At 36.9% G+C, this 18,189-nt stretch overlaps 1 protein-coding gene across 1 annotated transcript in view; it reads left to right on the top strand.

The window, feature by feature from the left end:
- Positions 1 to 18,189, top strand: part of SLC25A12 (solute carrier family 25 member 12) — a gene marked incomplete at its 3' end in the record, with an annotated part of 89,414 nt that overhangs the window by 11,994 nt on the left and 59,231 nt on the right. The window contains exons 3-4 of the mRNA XM_082840955.1: positions 6,971 to 7,113; positions 16,872 to 16,987. Coding sequence (XP_082697081.1) covers positions 6,971 to 7,113; positions 16,872 to 16,987 — 259 coding nt within the window. The remainder of the gene's footprint in view (positions 1 to 6,970; positions 7,114 to 16,871; positions 16,988 to 18,189) is intronic.

The raw sequence follows: 18,189 nt of genomic DNA, 5'->3' as shown, positions 1-18,189 counted from the left end.
CTGTTTTTGAACTTAAACCATTTAAACAGGTAATTTAATATCATTTAGACTATTTGGGTTTACTCATTCATGTCATTGAATTTTAAGTTAACATTTTTTTTTCCTTACTCAATGGAAATTTAGGGTTGTGTATAGACTCTACGTAAAGTCTACTTTATAGTTAACCTGTGATGTAGGTTGCATACATTCTAAAGGTTACTTAAGGTTAAATTTGGTAAATTGCAAAGGAGTTACTGTTATCCAATTTACTACAGTCAAGTGAGGTCTTGATGTGTTGATCTGTAGGCTTGATAGACAAAACATTTCTAGATAACATGATCTTATCACTTGGTGCTAGAGGTAGTTCAGTGCAAGTACAACATAAATCTGTATATGAAACCCTACTGTCTTTTATCAGCAATAATTTTGAATAAATGTATAAAGATTCTAATTTTTCATTAAGATCCATTTTCTTTCTCAAGCTTCAGAATGTCAAGGCTTTTTCAAACACGTATGAACTATACTCAAAGTAAGTTCAAATATTTCTGGAAATGTCAAAGCTATGTGCACTTTTACATTAAAATACTTGCGCTAGGTTAGGAAAAAGTTTAATCGAGAGAACAGACTACCTATTTTTATTCAGATACTGTCAGCTACTTCTTGTCTGTGTCTTTCATGTGTCCTTGACTTCTTGCCCAAGAGGGATTTATGACTGCTTAAGAAACATATTTGAAATGGCAAAGGATTAACTCTAAAGTTATTTGGAGTATGGATATAATATTTGGTTAATTTCATTTAAAGTCATTTTAGTTCAGTCTTTGAAATGATAGGAACAAAATACGAATGATATCGTGGGACTTCCCTGGTGGCACAGTGGTTAAGAATCCGCCTGCCAATGAAGGGGACATGGGTTCAATCCATGGTCTGGGAGGATCCCACATGCCACGGAGCAACTAAGCCAATGAGCCACAACTGCTGAGCCCACGCACCACAACTACTGAAGCCTGTGCACCTAGAGCCCGTGCTCTGCAACAAGAGAAGCTACCTCGTGAGAAGCCCATGCACCGCAACTAGAGAAAGCCTGCCTGCAGCAATGAAGACCCAACACAGCCAAAAATAAATAAATTAATTAATTTTATAAAAACTTAAAAAAAAAGAAATGATATTGTGAAACTACTAAATTACTTTAATATATTAAAATTTTAGCATAAGTGTTAGTCTAGGAGATCCAAAACTTTTTTTAAATTGCTTTTTATCGTTTTTAGTGTAAACATGCAAGTCATTTTGGTTAGCAGAAAGAGAAGGTCTCAATAAGGCCACTTAACCTTTTCCTATTTCTAGCTGTATGTGTTACTTTAGGCCATGTTTCTTTTTTTTTTTTTTTTTTGGTCTGTTTAAACATTATTATCCAGTCAATTAAAATAAGTGTTGAAAGCAATGAAGTTATTTAAAATAAACAGGTCAGTCTTCTTTTAAAAAATACTTTTCGGTTTAAACGTACCACCTGTTTTTGAGGTACCTGCTTTTCTTTGTTAACATAATACCTAAAATGTTTTAGTCTCTTGACTGACTGTGAGTAGATTTCTAGTTTCAGTTCTAAATTCCCTCTTCTGTTTTGTCTGTTCAGGCAGCAGGCTCACTGACATTGCCAAGTAATTGTCTCTAATTTAATGAGTTAATTAGTTAACTGTCTCCTGCAGAAGTCAAGTACTGACTCCTTGTAGGTGAGAAGACTTGTGTTTTTTTCCTCTGAGCTATGCACTTTATCTTTCAGTTAAAATCAAGTTAAAATAGACTAGGAGAGTTGGGGAAAACACTAGCAAAATACCTCAGGGTAAGTGATTCTCTGGCATCATTTATAACCTAAGATACTGGCAAAGCCTGTTCCAAGTACATGTCAACAAAAGCATTTGTTTTCCTTGTTGGCCACTGTGTCCTTGGTGATTTGTGCTAAGGCTGCTCTATTTCCTGATAGTTTTAAAGTCAAGAATGTTGTGAAATCCTGGTGATTCAGTAAGTGCAGTATACATTCTGTGTGTGTGTGTGTGTGTGTGTGTGTGTGTGTGTTCTGTGTATATAGTGGTGATAGTCCTGGCAATCAAATTTAGGTATTAGTATTAGATATTAGACACCTCCGTGACAAAAGAAATGAACAATTAGTTGCTGTATTTTGTAAAGACTCTGAAATGTTTTCATATTGTTTCTTTCGAAAATTGACATCTGCTAATTAAAGAAAGCAACACTCAAATTGTGAAGTGAGAGAACAAAGATCACCATAACCCATCTCTTGTATTTCCTTATTTTATATTTAGTTCTTAATTCTTTTAAATTTCTCATAAAAGTTGGCCCAGGATTCTTTGTCAGAGAATATGAGCATTTCTATGGTTCTTTATATATGACATGTATGTATATTTGTGTGTATGTACATATATATTGCTAAATCACTTTTTAAAAATTTATTTATTTATTTATTTATGGCTGTGTTGGGTCTTTGCTGCTGCACACAGGCTTTCTCTAGCTGCGGTGAGCAGGGACTACTCTTGGTTGCGGTGCGCGGGCTTCTCATTGTCGTGGCTTCTCTTGTGGAGCATGGGCTCTAGGCGCACAGGCTTCAGTAGTTGTGGCACATGGGCTCAGTAGTTGTGGCTCGCAGGCTCTAGAGCGCAAGCTTAGTAGTTGTGGCACACGGGCTTAGTTGCTCCGCAGCATGTGGGATCTTCCTGAGCCAGGGCTTGAACCCATGTCCCCCTGCATTGGCAGGCGGATTCTTAACCACTGTGCCACCAGGGAAGCCCTAAATCACTTTTTAAAAGGCCTGAATTTGAAAAAGCAAGGTGTATAGAACAATGTAAACAGTATGTTATCATTTGTGTAAAAAAGAAATGGATAAGAATATTCATACGTACATATTTGTATGTATATATATTGGCATATATATATATATATCTCCTATATATAAAATTTACTTGTTTATGCACAGAACATCTCTGGAAGCATATGCAAGAAATTGATTGCCCCTGGAGTGAGGAATTGAGTGACTGGGGACAGAGGTGGGAGGAAGACTTTTCACTGTATATCCTTTTGAATTTTGAATGGTATGAATTGACAGCATTAAAATCATAAATAAAAGAAAAAGCTGCTAGCAGTGGGTGAAAGTCCCCATTGTTTTGCATTTTCACTCCCATTGCCTTGGTTCAGGCCTCAGTCTCTTTTACCTGGATCGTTGCAGTAGCCACTGCTTGGTCTCCCTGCCCCCAGACTCTCTTCTCCAGTCCATCTTTTACTTTGCCTCCGGAGAGAGCACAGGCCAGATCATGTCTCTCTCCTGTCGTAAAATTTTCAGTGGCTTCCCATGGCCAGGATAAAGTACAGACTATTCAGTTTAGCATTCCAAGTCTTCCACTATCTGGTCTCAAACTGCCTTTCAGCTTCACTTTCTTCTACATATCTTTGTATACCCTCTCTTTGTTACCATTTCTTTCTCCAACTAACTCCTCCTCCCCCCAAAAAGAAATAAATATATGTTTTAAATTTCTGTATTTGTTTGCTTTTTTTTAAGCCTGAAATACTTCTCTCCATTTGCAGTTGAAATTAAGTTTTACTCTCAAGGCCTATTCTAAACATTATTTTCTTTTCCTTCCCATCAATCCCTTCCCGCCTATCCGCAAAATGAATCATTCTTTTTGGTTCCCAGTGTATGTTTCTCATTCCTTTGGCACTCATTCTAGTTAGTTGTTGACTTGTCAGTCTCTTAAAATTCTATTTTTATACTTCCTTGTATTGATCCCTCTTTCCAGTTGCAGTAGTCTCCCTGACATTGTGCCTTTCCCCACTCCTGCCTGTCCTTAACTCTGGTGGTTTTCGTATCTTGGTAAACATGTCAGGGTATACATGTCAATGTATAGCATAACAATGTTATGCTATACATTGAAGAACTTGAAGGAGGAGAAGAAGCAGTTGATTAGAATTAGTAGAATCCACTCACTATCACTATCAATGCCATTCAGTTTATTTTTTCTTTATCCTGTGTTTGCATGTATATTGTTTTAAAATTCAAAGATTATTTAGTTTTCATTTTATAGATGCATGTTTTATCTAGAGGCTTGGGAGGAGAATGGCATCATTGAAGGACTCACAGCGAGTTAGTGGTAGAGCCAGGATATAAACCCAGGACCCTTTCAGGAATGACTTTTATAGCATGTAGAGAGAACATGACTTTATTTTGGGGTGATATTAGTGAGGTGCTTTTGGTAGTACCAGCTAGTAAAAATGTGTCCACCTTTGGGCTGCTTCTTGTGCAGGCTGATAGAGCATTTGTTGTGATAGCCTCTATGGTATTTTTCAGAGTACAACCAAGGAAATATTTAAAAATTTAACTCTCTCCTTATTGAAAGAGCTAGTGGCTTGGTTTAGACAGATTCACAAATGAGGACATTTGAAATGCTTAACCAAAAAGCAGACCAACCGTCCTTTGCTCTTATCCTTCTCATCCTCATCTTGTTTCCTAGAAGCAAGCTCTTGTAACTTTTCTAGCTATTCATTTTGATATTTCCCTTCATATTTCTATACTGCTGTTTCTAGACACTATTGACTTTCTATTATAGCAGATGAGGACTTAGCTTCTTTATACTACTTCCTCCCGCATTCTTCTCCCTCCATTCTTATGAGCATATTTGTAATTGTTATTAAATTAATGTTTGGTATCTACATTATTATGACTAAGTTCTGTTTATTTTCAGCCAAGTCATGTATTATAATATTTTCTATTTTTATACAAAAGAAGTACTTATTCATAATTTAATGTTTTTATAGAGTTAAAAATTACCTAACTTTTCATTTACTTAGTGATTTGTGTACCTAGTACTAATTCATTAACAAATCTTTAGAGTGCCCTCCATGTGCCAGGTATTATTCTTGGTGCTTGGGGATACATCAGGGAACAAACTAGACAAAAATTCCTTCTTTTGTGTTATTTACATTCTAGTTGGGAGATACAGTAAACATAATAAAGAAGTAAAATATATAGTATGTTAGAAGGTGATAGGTGCCAGGGGGAAAAAAAGCAGAGCACCCTGGAGGAATTGGGAATATGATATAGGCATGGGTGGTGATGCGAAATAGGCTGATGAAGAGTAGGTCTCATTGAGAGGAGGGCATTTGCATAAAGATTTAAGCTCCTCCCTATGTTATTTTCCACGTACCAAATGCCTTGGATACCCTGATATTACAGTTTCCCTAGTGGCTTGCCCTCTTGGAGCCCTCTGTCTGCTCCAGCCAGGAATGGCACTCCAGAGACCTGCAGCACAAATGTTGTACTGGGATTTCCCTTGGCCACTTTACTGGATTTGATTATCTGTTTCCTGGATCCCCTGTCTTTCTCTTACTTGGTCCATGCTCTCTCTTTTTTTTTTTTTTTTTTTTTTTGCGGTACGCGGGCCTCTCACTGCTGTGGCCTCTCCCGTTGCGGAGCACAGGCTCCGGACGCGCAGGCTCAGCGGCCATGGCTCACGGGCCCAGCCGCTCCGCGGCATGTGGCATCTTCCCAGACCCGGGCACGAACCCGTGTGCCCTGCATTGGCAGGCGGACTCTCAACCACTGCGCCACCAGGGAACCCCCATGCTCACTTTTTGATGGAGCGAATTATCATAGCTTCCTGAGAAAGGGTACATAAAGGGAGAAAAAAAATCTTGAGAACCTGGATATCTCAAAGTACTTTTAACCTACTCTTACAATTGGTTGAAAGTTTGACTCAGTTTAGAACTCTAGGTGAGAAATCATTTATCTTAGAATTTTCAGTGCCTTACTGCAATGTCTTCAAGCTTCTACTGTTTCTGTTGGGAAACATTGAGGCCCATGATTCATAATTCTTTATATATGACCTATTTTTTCTCTCTGAAAACTTTAAAGATTTTCTCTTTATCCTGATGTCCTGCAATTTTATGATGATGGGCCAGGCTCTGGTGTGGGTTTTTGTTTTGTTTGTTTGAATTTATTGTGCTTGGCACTAGTGGGCCTTGTATTCCTCACTTCTGACAAATTTTCTGATGTTACTACTTTGATAGTTGCCCGAAGTAGCTAAATTGATCAACTACAACCCAAAGATGAAGACTTTGGTTGGTCATGTTTGGTCACACCATAGTACATAAAACCCTGAATGTATAAAGAGGCATTTGTATGATAGGCAGGTATTATTATTATTTTATTCTCTAAAATTATTGACGTAAAAGGCAGAATGTTTTTGTTTTTTCTCGCTCCTGGAACTTAGAATGAGTACCTATGATGGCAGGTCTTGTTTGCTATGCTGTTGTCATTCAAGGTTTGGCAGGTTGTGTCCCCATCCCCACCCCCCGACTCTTGCAGGCAGGAAGTCTCCAGATGTTATCTTCTCACTTTCCATCTTGCTCACTTGGCTGCCCTTTCACCTTTCTTCGTCTTTCTCATATTTTTTCATATATATCTACACATACATTTGATTGACATAAAAGTCATTACATAAAATTTACCATTTTAAAGTATGCAAGTCAGTGTTTTTTAGTTTATTTACAATGTTGTATGACTATCACCAGTATCTAATTCCAGACCATTTTTATCACCCCCAAAGAAAAACCCCCTACATAAAGTGGTTACTCTCCATTCACCCCTCCTCCTAGTTCCTGGCAACTACTCTTTTCTCTGAAGCTCTGAATTTGCCTGTTGTGGACATTTCATATAAATGGGATCATGTGGTTTGTGGCATTTTGTGTGTTTTCTTTACCTTATAATGTTTTCAAGGTTCATCCATATTGTAGCATGTATCAGTACCTTACTGATGTTCTTAACTCAGGCTCTGGGTGTTTGTTTTTTGACCATACAGAGAAAAATCTGCATTTATTATTCTTATTTTGATTATGATACTGGCCTTTAATTTACCTTTTCAGAAAACATTTGTTGGCTACGAAATGATATTGAATACTTTTAATTTTAAGTATACATTATTTATTTATTTTTTAGTATGCCACTACTGAGGTCAATGGAGAACATTACATGACCCCGGAAGACTTTGTCCAGCGCTATCTTGGACTGTATAATGATCCAAATAGCAATCCGAAGATTGTGCAGCTCTTGGCAGGAGTAGCTGATCAAACCAAGGATGGGTAAGAACCTTTATGCACTTTTTAAAAAAACTAATGTTCTTCCATATTATGTTAAAAAATAGGAAAACCATGAATTTACCCATGACCATCTGGAATTTTAATATTAATAAACCATATCTTTTCTTAGAAGTTTATAAAAACTGTTATTTAGTGCCATTGTCAAATATACTAGCATTTCTTTCTTTTTTTGAAAAAAAATTACATGCAAAAGGTGTATTTTATATTGAATAATCTGAGCAGAATGGTTTTCAGGTAACTAAGTGTCTTTCATTCATTCATTCATTCATTCATTCAGTAAATATTGAGTACCTACTATATTTTAGGCAGTGTTCTAAGTACTAGAATTCCATCAGTGAATAAATCATAGAAAACCAATAAACAAAATTTTAAAGTAAATTATAATGTTAGGTGGTTATAACTGCTATGAAGAAAAATAAATCAGGGAAGAATTTAGAGAGTGGTATTTATTCATTTATCTGTGTACTCATTTACCTGACAAATATTTATTGAACAACCACCATTTGCCAGGCACTGTTGGACGTTAGAAATACAAACAAATTAAATGAGGTTCTTGACCGTAAGAAGAAACTCATGGCTTAGTGAGAAAGAGGATGAGTAAACAAAGAAAAAAAGTAATACTTTGGGAATAAGGTGTTATAGTAGAACCATATGAAACATACAAAGGACACCCAAGAAAGCATGGTTAACTATGTTTTGGGTGGTCAGGAGAGCATCTTAGAAGAAGTGATGCTTGAGTGAAATCTGGCAAGACAAAAAGGAGCTTGCTGGTGGTTGGACAAATAGGGAGGAGAATTCCAGGAAAGGGAACAACAGTGGCATGAAACATCAAGGGCCACTTGCATGTCTCTGCTGCATACACATTGAGGAGGTTGTGTTATAAGTACTTCGGTGGGGCTGTGGCATTACTTTTTTGTTGTCAGAGTAGCAGTTGGAGTGCAGCTGGGGACCTCATGTGCTAAGCTTTGACTGTATCCTGTAGGCTTGTGACTCTCAGATTTGGAGGTATTTTTAGCCTGGTAGTGTACACATGTGTGCAGTCACAGAAGTTACAAGGTGCATCTTACTAGAGTGTCAGTTTACTCAAATCAAGGGGAAATAGCATTTTTATATTAAAATCAAGTATGACTGTATTATGGAGGGAATGGAATATTTATATGCCTTGCTTTGTGAGTTCCAAGCTACAGCCCCAGGCCTCCAAGGGCCCAGTTTCTTTATCCTACCTGTAGAGGTGCTTGTGTGAAGAACTTTGAAAAACTAGGCAAAACTAGTTTTAAGTCTTTAAACCTTATTTCTGTTATTACAAATACGATCAGATTTTTAAAAAATGGAAGGTTAGAGTAGGACAAGACTTGCATGCAGTGAAATTCGTTTAGAAGGCTGTTTAATAGTTAAAGTAGAAGTGTTGGTTTCTAAGTTCTTTGAATCCTGGGTTATTGTATTCATTTGTATTTTCTCATAGAATCTAGCACAGTGCATGAAAGTTACTATGAGTACTTTATATCTTGGAAAGATTTTGTATAATTTATCAATGGCAGATATCGGGGAACTTGTATACATTTTGTGCCTTGTCTCTTAAAAAAAGTCAAATGAACTGCTGAGTTACTGTGGACCATTCAGTCATTGAGTCTCTCAATAGTGATTAGACAGTAAGGCATATAAAAATTAATCATATTTAATCAGAATTCCTTCTTCAAATTTATTAAAGCTCTTTTAGAAACTTTTGTTAGAGTATTTATTGTCATTAATTTGGCCTGAGACTTGCTTTCAGATATCCATATCTTTTCAGATGCTTCCTTTTGTGACTGTCTGCTCTGATCCATCCTACTTGTCTATCTTATTTGAAGCTTCATGTGGTTCTGCCAGAATCAGTTGTGTTGTTAAAGTGTGGTCAAGTGTAATCAAGTGTTTAAGTTGCCAGAGTGGGATAGATCAAAAATGGGTTTGGCTAGTAAAGAATCTAATACTGTTGAATAGTGTTTACTTAAAAAAAAAACCAAAAACTGTTTCTCTTTTGAAAAAGTAAATCTGTTCTATTTCAAATTTTAAAAACATCTTAAACTTCCTTTTTCCCCTCTCTCCTTGGAATAAATCAGATTGAGATTGGGTAGGAAATCTGATTCATAGAGTTAGGTCATAAAAATTATAAATATATGATAAATATATGTTTATGAAACATACAGATTATTTCTAAAAGCAGAGAAAGGTGGAATTTTCTAGAAACAGTGATTCTTTTTTTAATTAATTAATTTTTTGGCTGCGTTGGCTCTTCATTGCTGCGCACGGGCTTTTCCTAGTTGCAGCGAGCGGGGGCTACTCTTTGTTGCGGTGCGCCGGCTTCTCATTGTGGTGGCTTCTTTTGGTGCGGAGCACGGGCTCTAGGTGCGTGGGCTTCAGTTGTTGCAGCACGCAGGCTCAGTAGTTGTGGCCTGTGGGCTCTAGAGCGCAGGCTCAGTAGTTGTGGCGCACGGGCTTAGTTGCTCTGCAGCATGTTGGATCTTCCCGGGCCAGGGCTCGAACCCGTGTCCCCTGCATCGGCAGGCGGATTCTTATCCACTGCGGCACCAGGGAAGCCCTAGAAACACAGTGATTCTTAACCTCCCGTTCTTGGATAGTCTTCAGAGTTTCCTGAACTTGCTGAAATATAATGCGAAATGAGTGAATTTGTATCTGCATTTTTCTGGGGAGAAATCACACGTTTTTCAAAAGGGTCTATGACTTCAAAAAGGTTATGAAGAACCTAGGGGCAAGACGGAAATAAAGACACAGACCTACTAGAGAATGGACTTGAGGGTACGGGGAGGGGGAAGGGTAAGCTGGGACAAAGTGAGAGAGTGGCATGGACATATATACACTACCAAACATAAAATAGCTAGCTAGTGGGAAGCAGCCGCATAGCACAGGGAGATCAGCTTGGTGCTTTGTGACCACCTAGAGGGGTGGGATAGGGAGGGTGGGAGGGAGGCAGACACAAGAGGGAAGAGGTATGGGGACATATGTATATGTATAACTGATTCACTTTGTTATAAAGCAGAAACTAACACACCATTGTAAAGCAATTATACTCCAGTAAAGATGTTTAAAAAAAAGTTAAATATCATTGTTAAAGTTTCTTTAATACTTTTAAGAAAATCAGAGGCTTTGATAATGTTTAACTTATTCCAAGTAGCCAACCCTTCCTCATTTAACGTTTAAGGAAAATGAGCTCCAGAGAGGTTGATTGACTTCCCCAATAACACAAGATTAAGTTCTCTTAATTAAAAAAAACTATCTTTTCCCCATTGTTCTGTTTCCCGCCCCTTTACCCAGGGCAATGATGAAAGGTTAGAATAGTTCAGTTGGTCCATCTTTTTTCCAGCTCCAAGAGGTATTCCTTGATTCTATTATACTTTTTGATGATGAGTCCTATAGATATATAAATTGAAATAGAATCACATAATATTGTTTATAATTACCCCAGACCAAATCTCAGTTAATACAACTAGCATAAACAAGTTTGAGTGATTTAGTTAAGTGTATCCGAAAAGGAGGTTTGGGAGTGGTCAAATGTGGCCCCATGCTCTGCCCTTACCCTCCATGTTTTCTTAGCATGTAAACTGCCCCCTTTCTCTTCTTCCCTGCTCCCTTTCCTCCAACAGATAGTAAAATAAGCAGGAGTGTTTTGATACAGGTGCTTGCTATGGAGAGCCATGTAGAAACAGCATTGTATAGTATAAATAGCATGATGGGTTGTCTAAAAGTAAAAGCCATTAGCCAAGCATTATTTGTGAGATTGTGGCTTAAACTTTGAAGTTCTGGCTGTATAATGAAAAGCAAAATGATTTTGTGCATTAATTGCAGATCTCAGGGACCATTATTGTGTGATTTAATCTAAAATATTTAGATTCTTGTTTGAAACTGTAACTTCTAGAACCATAGTTTCTATATTTAGCTCTAGTCAGAATTTCATCAGGAGGCCCTATTCTCCTATAATGTGGAAAACTCTAGTTTTCCTTCCTTTCTTTTTCACAAGTGTTTTCCTTTAATATTCTACATGCATATAGAAAAACGTTTAATGAGGAAATCTTGGTTGTTTTAAAAATTACAAAATTATCATATTAATGTTGTGGAATTTTATTAGTTTCCATTCAGTAAATTAAAAAGGATCTCTTTAGGAAAATTTTAAAACATCAAATTAATAAAATATATTATTTCAAAGTTATAAAATGAATACATGTTCTTTGAAAAAAGTCAAACAGCAGGTAGGGTAAAAAGTGAAGGTGCCCCCTCATCCTCGTTAAAAGAAAACAAACTATGGGCTCCCCTGGTGGCGCAGTGGTTAAGAATCCGCCTGCCAATGCAGGGGACATGGGTTTGAGCCCTGGTCCAGGAAGATCCCACATGCTGTGGAGCAGCTAAGCCCGTGTGCCACAACTACTGAGCCTGCGCCCTAGAGCCCGGGAGCCACAACTACTGAAACCCACGTGCCTATAGCCCGTGCTCCACTACAAGAGAAGCCACCGCAATGAGAAGCCCGTGTGCCACAATGAAGACAACAGCAACTAGAGAAAAGTCCACGCGCAGCAAAGAAGACCCAACGCAGCCAAAAATAAATTTAAAAAAAAAGAAAAGAAAAGAAAACAAACTATCAAAGTGTGAAGTAAGCAACGGTTTCTTCACTCCACAGTTAGTGGCTTGTGGTTTGCCCTTGTTTTGCTGAAGTCTTGATCGGATTCTTTTATAGATAGGAGAATCATGGCAGAATAAAGGAAAAAGAGCTTTAAAAATTATTCTGGAACATGTTTGCTTTATGTTGCCAGATAAGCAGACTGTTTCTTGCTTTCTGAAAAGTATTGTTACATTACAATGTGGTATAAAATGCCTGTGGACTAAAAATAGATAAGGAGCATATCAGAGAGAATAAGTGGCCTATCCCCACTCCCCATTTCCTCCCAATATTTTATTATGAAAAATTTCAAACATTCAGGAAAGTTGAAAGAATTTTACAGTGAATACCCCATATACCCACCACATGTATTCTACCATTAACACCTTTCTCTACTTCTTTTCATGTATCTATCGTCTGTCTTTACATCAGTCCGTCTTATTTTTTTTTACACATTTCAAGTAAATTGCAGACATTGATACATTTCTTAAATATTTCAGCATGCATATTATTAACTAGAATTTAATATTTGTTTTGAGGTTTTTTTCTTTAGATGTAACATTTACACACAGTGAAAAATATAAATATTAAAGGTACATTTCCTGAGTTTTGGCAAACATGCACACCTGGGAAACCCCATGTGACTTATTATTTTTTATTGTATTAAAATATATATAACATAAAATTTACCATTTTAGCCATTTTTAAGTGTACAGTGCAGTGGCATTAAGTACATTCACATTGTTGTGCTATCGTCACCGCTGTTCATCTCCAGAGCTTTTTCATCATCCATACTGAAACTTCATACCCATTAAACAAGTCCCCATTCTCCCCCAACACCCAGTTCCTGGTAACCACTATTCTACTTTCTGTCTCTATGAATTTGTTCTAGGTACTTCACATCAGTGGGACAATACAATATTTGCTCTTTTGCATCTGGCTTATTTCACTTAGCGTAATGTTTTAAAGATTCATTCACGTTGCAGGATGTATCAGAATTTCATTCCTTTTTAAGGGTGAATAATATGAAGTGACTTATTTTTAAGTTGCTTTTGTGTTTCTTAATTGACTTTTCTTTCTTTAAATAAATCCCTGTATAACAAAGGTAACTCTGAGTATTGAGGGTTGGCTGAGTATTATAATAATGTTCTACTTGCTATAGGTACCAGATACCCTTTCTATTTTTCAACTATAACTTTAAATTTGGGATTGGGGGGCAGGATGGTGAACACTGGATTGAAGGCAGGAGTTGAGTCTTCGACGTGGCCCACTGAATGTTGCTGAATGTCTTTGAACAGATCACTTCTTCAGATTTTCTAAGGGTCCTTCTGACTCTAAATTTCATGAATATATGATTTGCCTTTTTGAATATACTGGTAGATAAAAATGTAGATATTTAATAAAGTCCATAGAATTTATATTTTAAACAAAATGGCACTTAGTTGGAAATCTACGCTGCCAGAGTCTCAAATCTGCAGAGGCAGGTGTAGATAACTGGCAAGCCCTGGCCTCTCTGGAGAAGGCCGCTTCTGCTAGGCTCCAGGAAGCTGGTGCTACTTGGAACCAGAAACCTGTTGCCCAAGTTCATAATTTATCAAGAGAAACCAGAAAACTGGATAGTTTTGTGAAATCTTAGGATTTCCTAATGTTGGCAACAAACCTAACTAAAAACATAATGCTTTACATGCTAAAGAAAACATATGTGTGGGCCAAATTCAGTCTGCCAGCCAACCACTTATGACCTTTGCTAGTTAAGGAAAAGGTCTTTGACCTCGTCTCATAAATACAGAAAGTTTTACTACTGAGCATGAAATATGCTTTAAAGCTACATATTCTGTATTTCAGGGTAATTGTACTTTTGATGTCTAATTCCTGAGACTTGTTTTAGAAAAACCAAGATGCTGGGCATTGTTCTTCCCTCCTATAATCAGCCTAGCTACTTTTAATTTTTATTTTTAAAATTAATGTTATGAGCAGAAGAAATAATGCTAATTCTTTATTATAAATATAAAAATTTCAAATGTTTCTGAATTACATAATGTAGAAAGTGAAAGTCTACTCTAACTCATTTCCTAGATCACTATTGTATTTGTGTTATACATTCTCATTGATCTTTAGTTTTGTTCAGAGCTTAAAACCACATATTGCTCATTGCTTTTTAGGAGTGTGTGCGTAGTCATGATGATACCTGATATATTGTTACTTCTTTGGTTTTTACTACCCTACAATTTGTGTACTGATAATCATACTTTTGAGTTTTACTGTATTTTTTAGTAATGCATAAGGTGTGTTATGACATATGGCCTGATAAACAGTTTCGATTGTTCCTCCCAGGATTCATTAGGCACTCAAGCTCCTAATTTCACCAAGGATTCTTCAGCGTGGGCACAGTGAGGGCATAGTCTTCAGTGCCCTGAATACTACCACCACAAAGCCTTTCTTTCCCTCAAAAAAGGGTAAAGGCATAGTGTACATCGTTGCTTTGGATATAATGTAATCTGTGTAATTTGAACATACTTCAAAGTGTTTTAAGTAATAGAAAATGTAACTTTGAATGTAAAATATGTCTTAGATGAATGAGGGCATAAAATGAAAAGTAAAATGTAGTCACTTTCTTAATACTGTGTTGGAAAACAGGTATCTCTAAAAAGTCATGTATTCTAAATTGGGTGTATTCAAGAAGATTTATGAGTTCCTACCCTGAATCAAGCCTGTACTCTGACAGGCCTACCTTCTAACGGGGAATTGGACTTTAAACAATGAGTTACATAATTACTTTAACAAGAATTCTGTGAGGGGCGCTAAAAAAGTACAGTACTGCTGTAAGGTGTGAAGGGGATGTGAAGTCATCTGGGGACTTTAAGATGATTCTCTTGAGGAAATGATATTTGAAATGAGCTATATAAAGACTGGGGTCGGGGCTTCCCTGGTGGCGCAGTAGTTGAGAATCTGCCTGCCAGTGCAGGGGACACGGGTTCGAGCCCTGGTCTGGGAAGATCCCACATGCCGCGGAGCAACTGGGCCTGTGAGCCACAACTACTGAGCCTGCGCGTCTGGAGCCTGTGCTCCGCAACAAGAGAGGCCGCGATAGTGAGAGGCCCGTGCACCGCGATGAAGAGTGACCCCGCTTGCCGCAACTAGAGAAAGCTGTCGCACAGAAACGAAGACCCAACACAGCCAAAAATAAATAAATAAATAAATATTAAAAAAAAAAAAAAGACTGGGTGGAAATTTAATGGACAGAAGTTTGGAGATGGTGGGATCATTCCAAGGAAAATGAATTGCTGAATGATGGACCTGAGTGGAAGGAGCATGGATTGTTTTAGGAGCTTAAAATGAGTGGCCTGGAGTGCAGAGAGCAGGGAGGAGATATGGAGAAGTCAGATCCTGTGGGCCTAGAAGCTACATTTAGAATTAGGTCTGTTCCTTTGGATAGGGTGACTGTAAATGTATTGTCCGAATAAGCCCATTTGAGAGTAAAATGTGGCACTACTGGTGTGTGTGTGTATAATTACTTGGATATATACTGTTATATGTATTTCTTGGATATATACTGTCACTTGGATACTAGTCACTATCAGTAGCAGCAACATGGTATGAAATATTTGCAGCAAGATTTGTTGTGGAAGATGACTCTAAACTAGCATATGCCTACTCCATAAGATCACTGAAGGCAATTTCAGTGTAGTTTTGGCCACTGGCTAATTTCACAACCTTGAGTATTATAGGATGAAATAAGTTAGTTTTCTTCCTTTTGGTTTTGAATTTTCCTTTAAAAATTTTATTATTGACATTTCAAACATATATAAAACAAAGAGTAGTATAATAAATGCAATATACTCATCGCCCACTTTTTTTGAGGTTAGTTTGTGCTTTTATTTGCCAGTATAATTTAACTTTTAACCTGCAAACTTTTTTAACCTGCAAACTTTTTTGATCTAAAAAGTACATTTTACATCACAGTCCAACAAACACACACACATATATAATATGTATACATATATAAAAGTGTAACAAGTTTTGCCAAAAATGTCTACCCTGAGTGTTAATTCTTTTTTAAGACTTTTTTTTTTAACCAAGGATGAACTGCACTGACACATCATAATCACCAAGGTCCCCAGTTCATCTTAGGGTTCACTTTAATGAAGTAAATACACCCACTTTTAATAATTATTAAGATAATTATTAAATTTGTTTCACTTATACCTCCATCCATTCCTCCATCCTCTGGAGTATTTTGAAGCAAATTCCAGGTGACATATTTCATCTGTAAATATCTCAGTGTGTATTTCTAGAAGATAAGAAAAATTACCAAAAACCAAACAAAACCTCCTCAAAAGCATTGATGTCTTAATATCATCAAGCATTTGTGTTGTAACAGTATTTCCATTTCCTGATTTTTTTATAAAGTAAAAAAAATTTTTTTTACTTTGCTTTAATCAGAATCCAAATAAGATCTGTATCTTTGTAATTAATTGCTACATCTCTTAGGTCTTTAATGAGGTTCTCCTCCATATCTTCTTTAAAAGTTCTTTTTTTTTTTTTTGCATATACAGAATGTTCACTCTGTAGTTTCCCACAGTCTGCATTTTTGCTGATTGTGTTTCTGTGGTAATATTTAATTTGAGATGTTCCTTTGCCCTTTGTATTTTTCTGTAAATTGTTGATTACATCTAAAGTGGTTCTCGGTGGGGCAGGTGCTATTGGCATCTAGTGGGCAGAGGCCAGTGATGCTGCTAATCATGATACAATGCACAGGAGGCCCCCACAGCAAAGAGTTATCCAGCTTCAAATGGCACGATTGAGGGCCAAGCTTTAGCAACTCTGATCTAGAGACTTGATCAGATTCAGGTTCAATTATTTTCAGTCTAGTCTCTTTCTTCTTGCCATGTTAGAGGCTATTGATTATTGCCCAGGTCCATTAATGAGTTAAGGGTTTACAAAACGGTAACATTCTATCATTCCTTCTTTCTTTCTTATCTGGAATACCACTGTAAAGAGACACTTCCCTTCATCAGTTATTTGGTTACCCTGAGCTACAATTCATACTGTAAAGGCAGGTTACCAGCCAATAATATTTTATATTTTATTCCAGGTTGATCTCCTATCAAGAGTTTTTGGCATTTGAATCTGTTTTATGTGCTCCAGATTCCATGTTCATAGTGGCTTTCCAATTGTTTGACAAGAGTGGAAATGGAGAGGTGACATTTGGTAAGAAAAAAAAAAGATTATATGTTTAAGTGAAGTTAGTGAGGCTGGTTCAGTTTTTAATTGCTAAATTTAGTAACTGCATATAGATTGCTGCTTATTTTAAGAGCTAGTCAAAAAATGAAGTATTAAATTTCCTAAAAGGATTTACATAGATAAAATTAAAATGGCTTTATTTTCTTTTAAGCATTAGACTATTGCAAAAAATTAAGGAATTTAGGAATGTTGTTACATCAACTCATTGACTCTCTGACACTTTCACATTCCTGAAGTAGGTGGTGTGAAATTATCTTGTTCTGGGCCAGCCTGGGCAACATTTTTTATGAAACAGACTGAACAACGTGGAGTAATCATCTCATACCTTCAGGAATTTTTGGGTAGAGAGTTCAGAGCTTCTCTGGAGCATCTTTGGAAAATTGCTGCTATGTCATTTTAACACCTAAGAATGGAACGGAAGGAGGGAGTTAAGGCAAGAATAGTTAGCATTCTCTGAACCCCCATTTTAGATTTTTGGTTTTAGGCAACAAGGCTAGAATATTAAAGTTGCCATTTGAATTGGATGTAGAAATCAATTTAAATCCTTTGGTAGGCACATAATCTAGCACATTGTGGATGTCTCAAAGCATACAAGCTAGGATTTCTATCTATAGCCATGTATTAGTTTTTTGAAGAGGCTTACTTGCAGAAATTAGTATGTGTTTAGTAAGAGTATCAGCTAATTTTCTCCTGCAAGAGGCTTTTCAATAAAAATAATGTAGTGTTATCAAGGACCTAGAGCACTCCTCCCTTTTTTTTTTAATATTTGGATTTTTTTTATTGTGGTAAAACAACACCTAACATAAACCTTAGCATCTTAACCATTTGTAAGCGTACAGTTCAGTAGTGTTAAGTATATTCACACTGTAATGAAACAGATCTCCAGAACTTTTTCATTTTGTAAACCTCAACTTGAACTCCTTTAGTGGTGTGAATTGGAATCAGTATGTGGTAGGGAAACTCTTGAAAATCAGGCTTCCCCTGAGCCACAGGGCTAAATATTTATTCACCGTAGTGTTGGTTATAAAACAAATATCCTCTAGTTAAACCCAGAGGAAGATGTATCGCTGCTATGGTGAGAATGGTGAGAAAATACAGGTATTTGAAAGGACCAGTGCGCCTTTGCTGTCATCTTAGTGGGCACATGTTCTAGCTTGGCATTGATTGTT

Source organism: Leucopleurus acutus (genome assembly GCF_964270905.1).
Source record: "Leucopleurus acutus genome assembly, chromosome: 6".
NCBI lineage: Eukaryota > Metazoa > Chordata > Mammalia > Artiodactyla > Delphinidae > Leucopleurus > Leucopleurus acutus.
The sequence above is the reverse complement of the archived record's forward strand: the minus strand, read 5'-3'. Positions and strand labels throughout refer to the sequence as shown.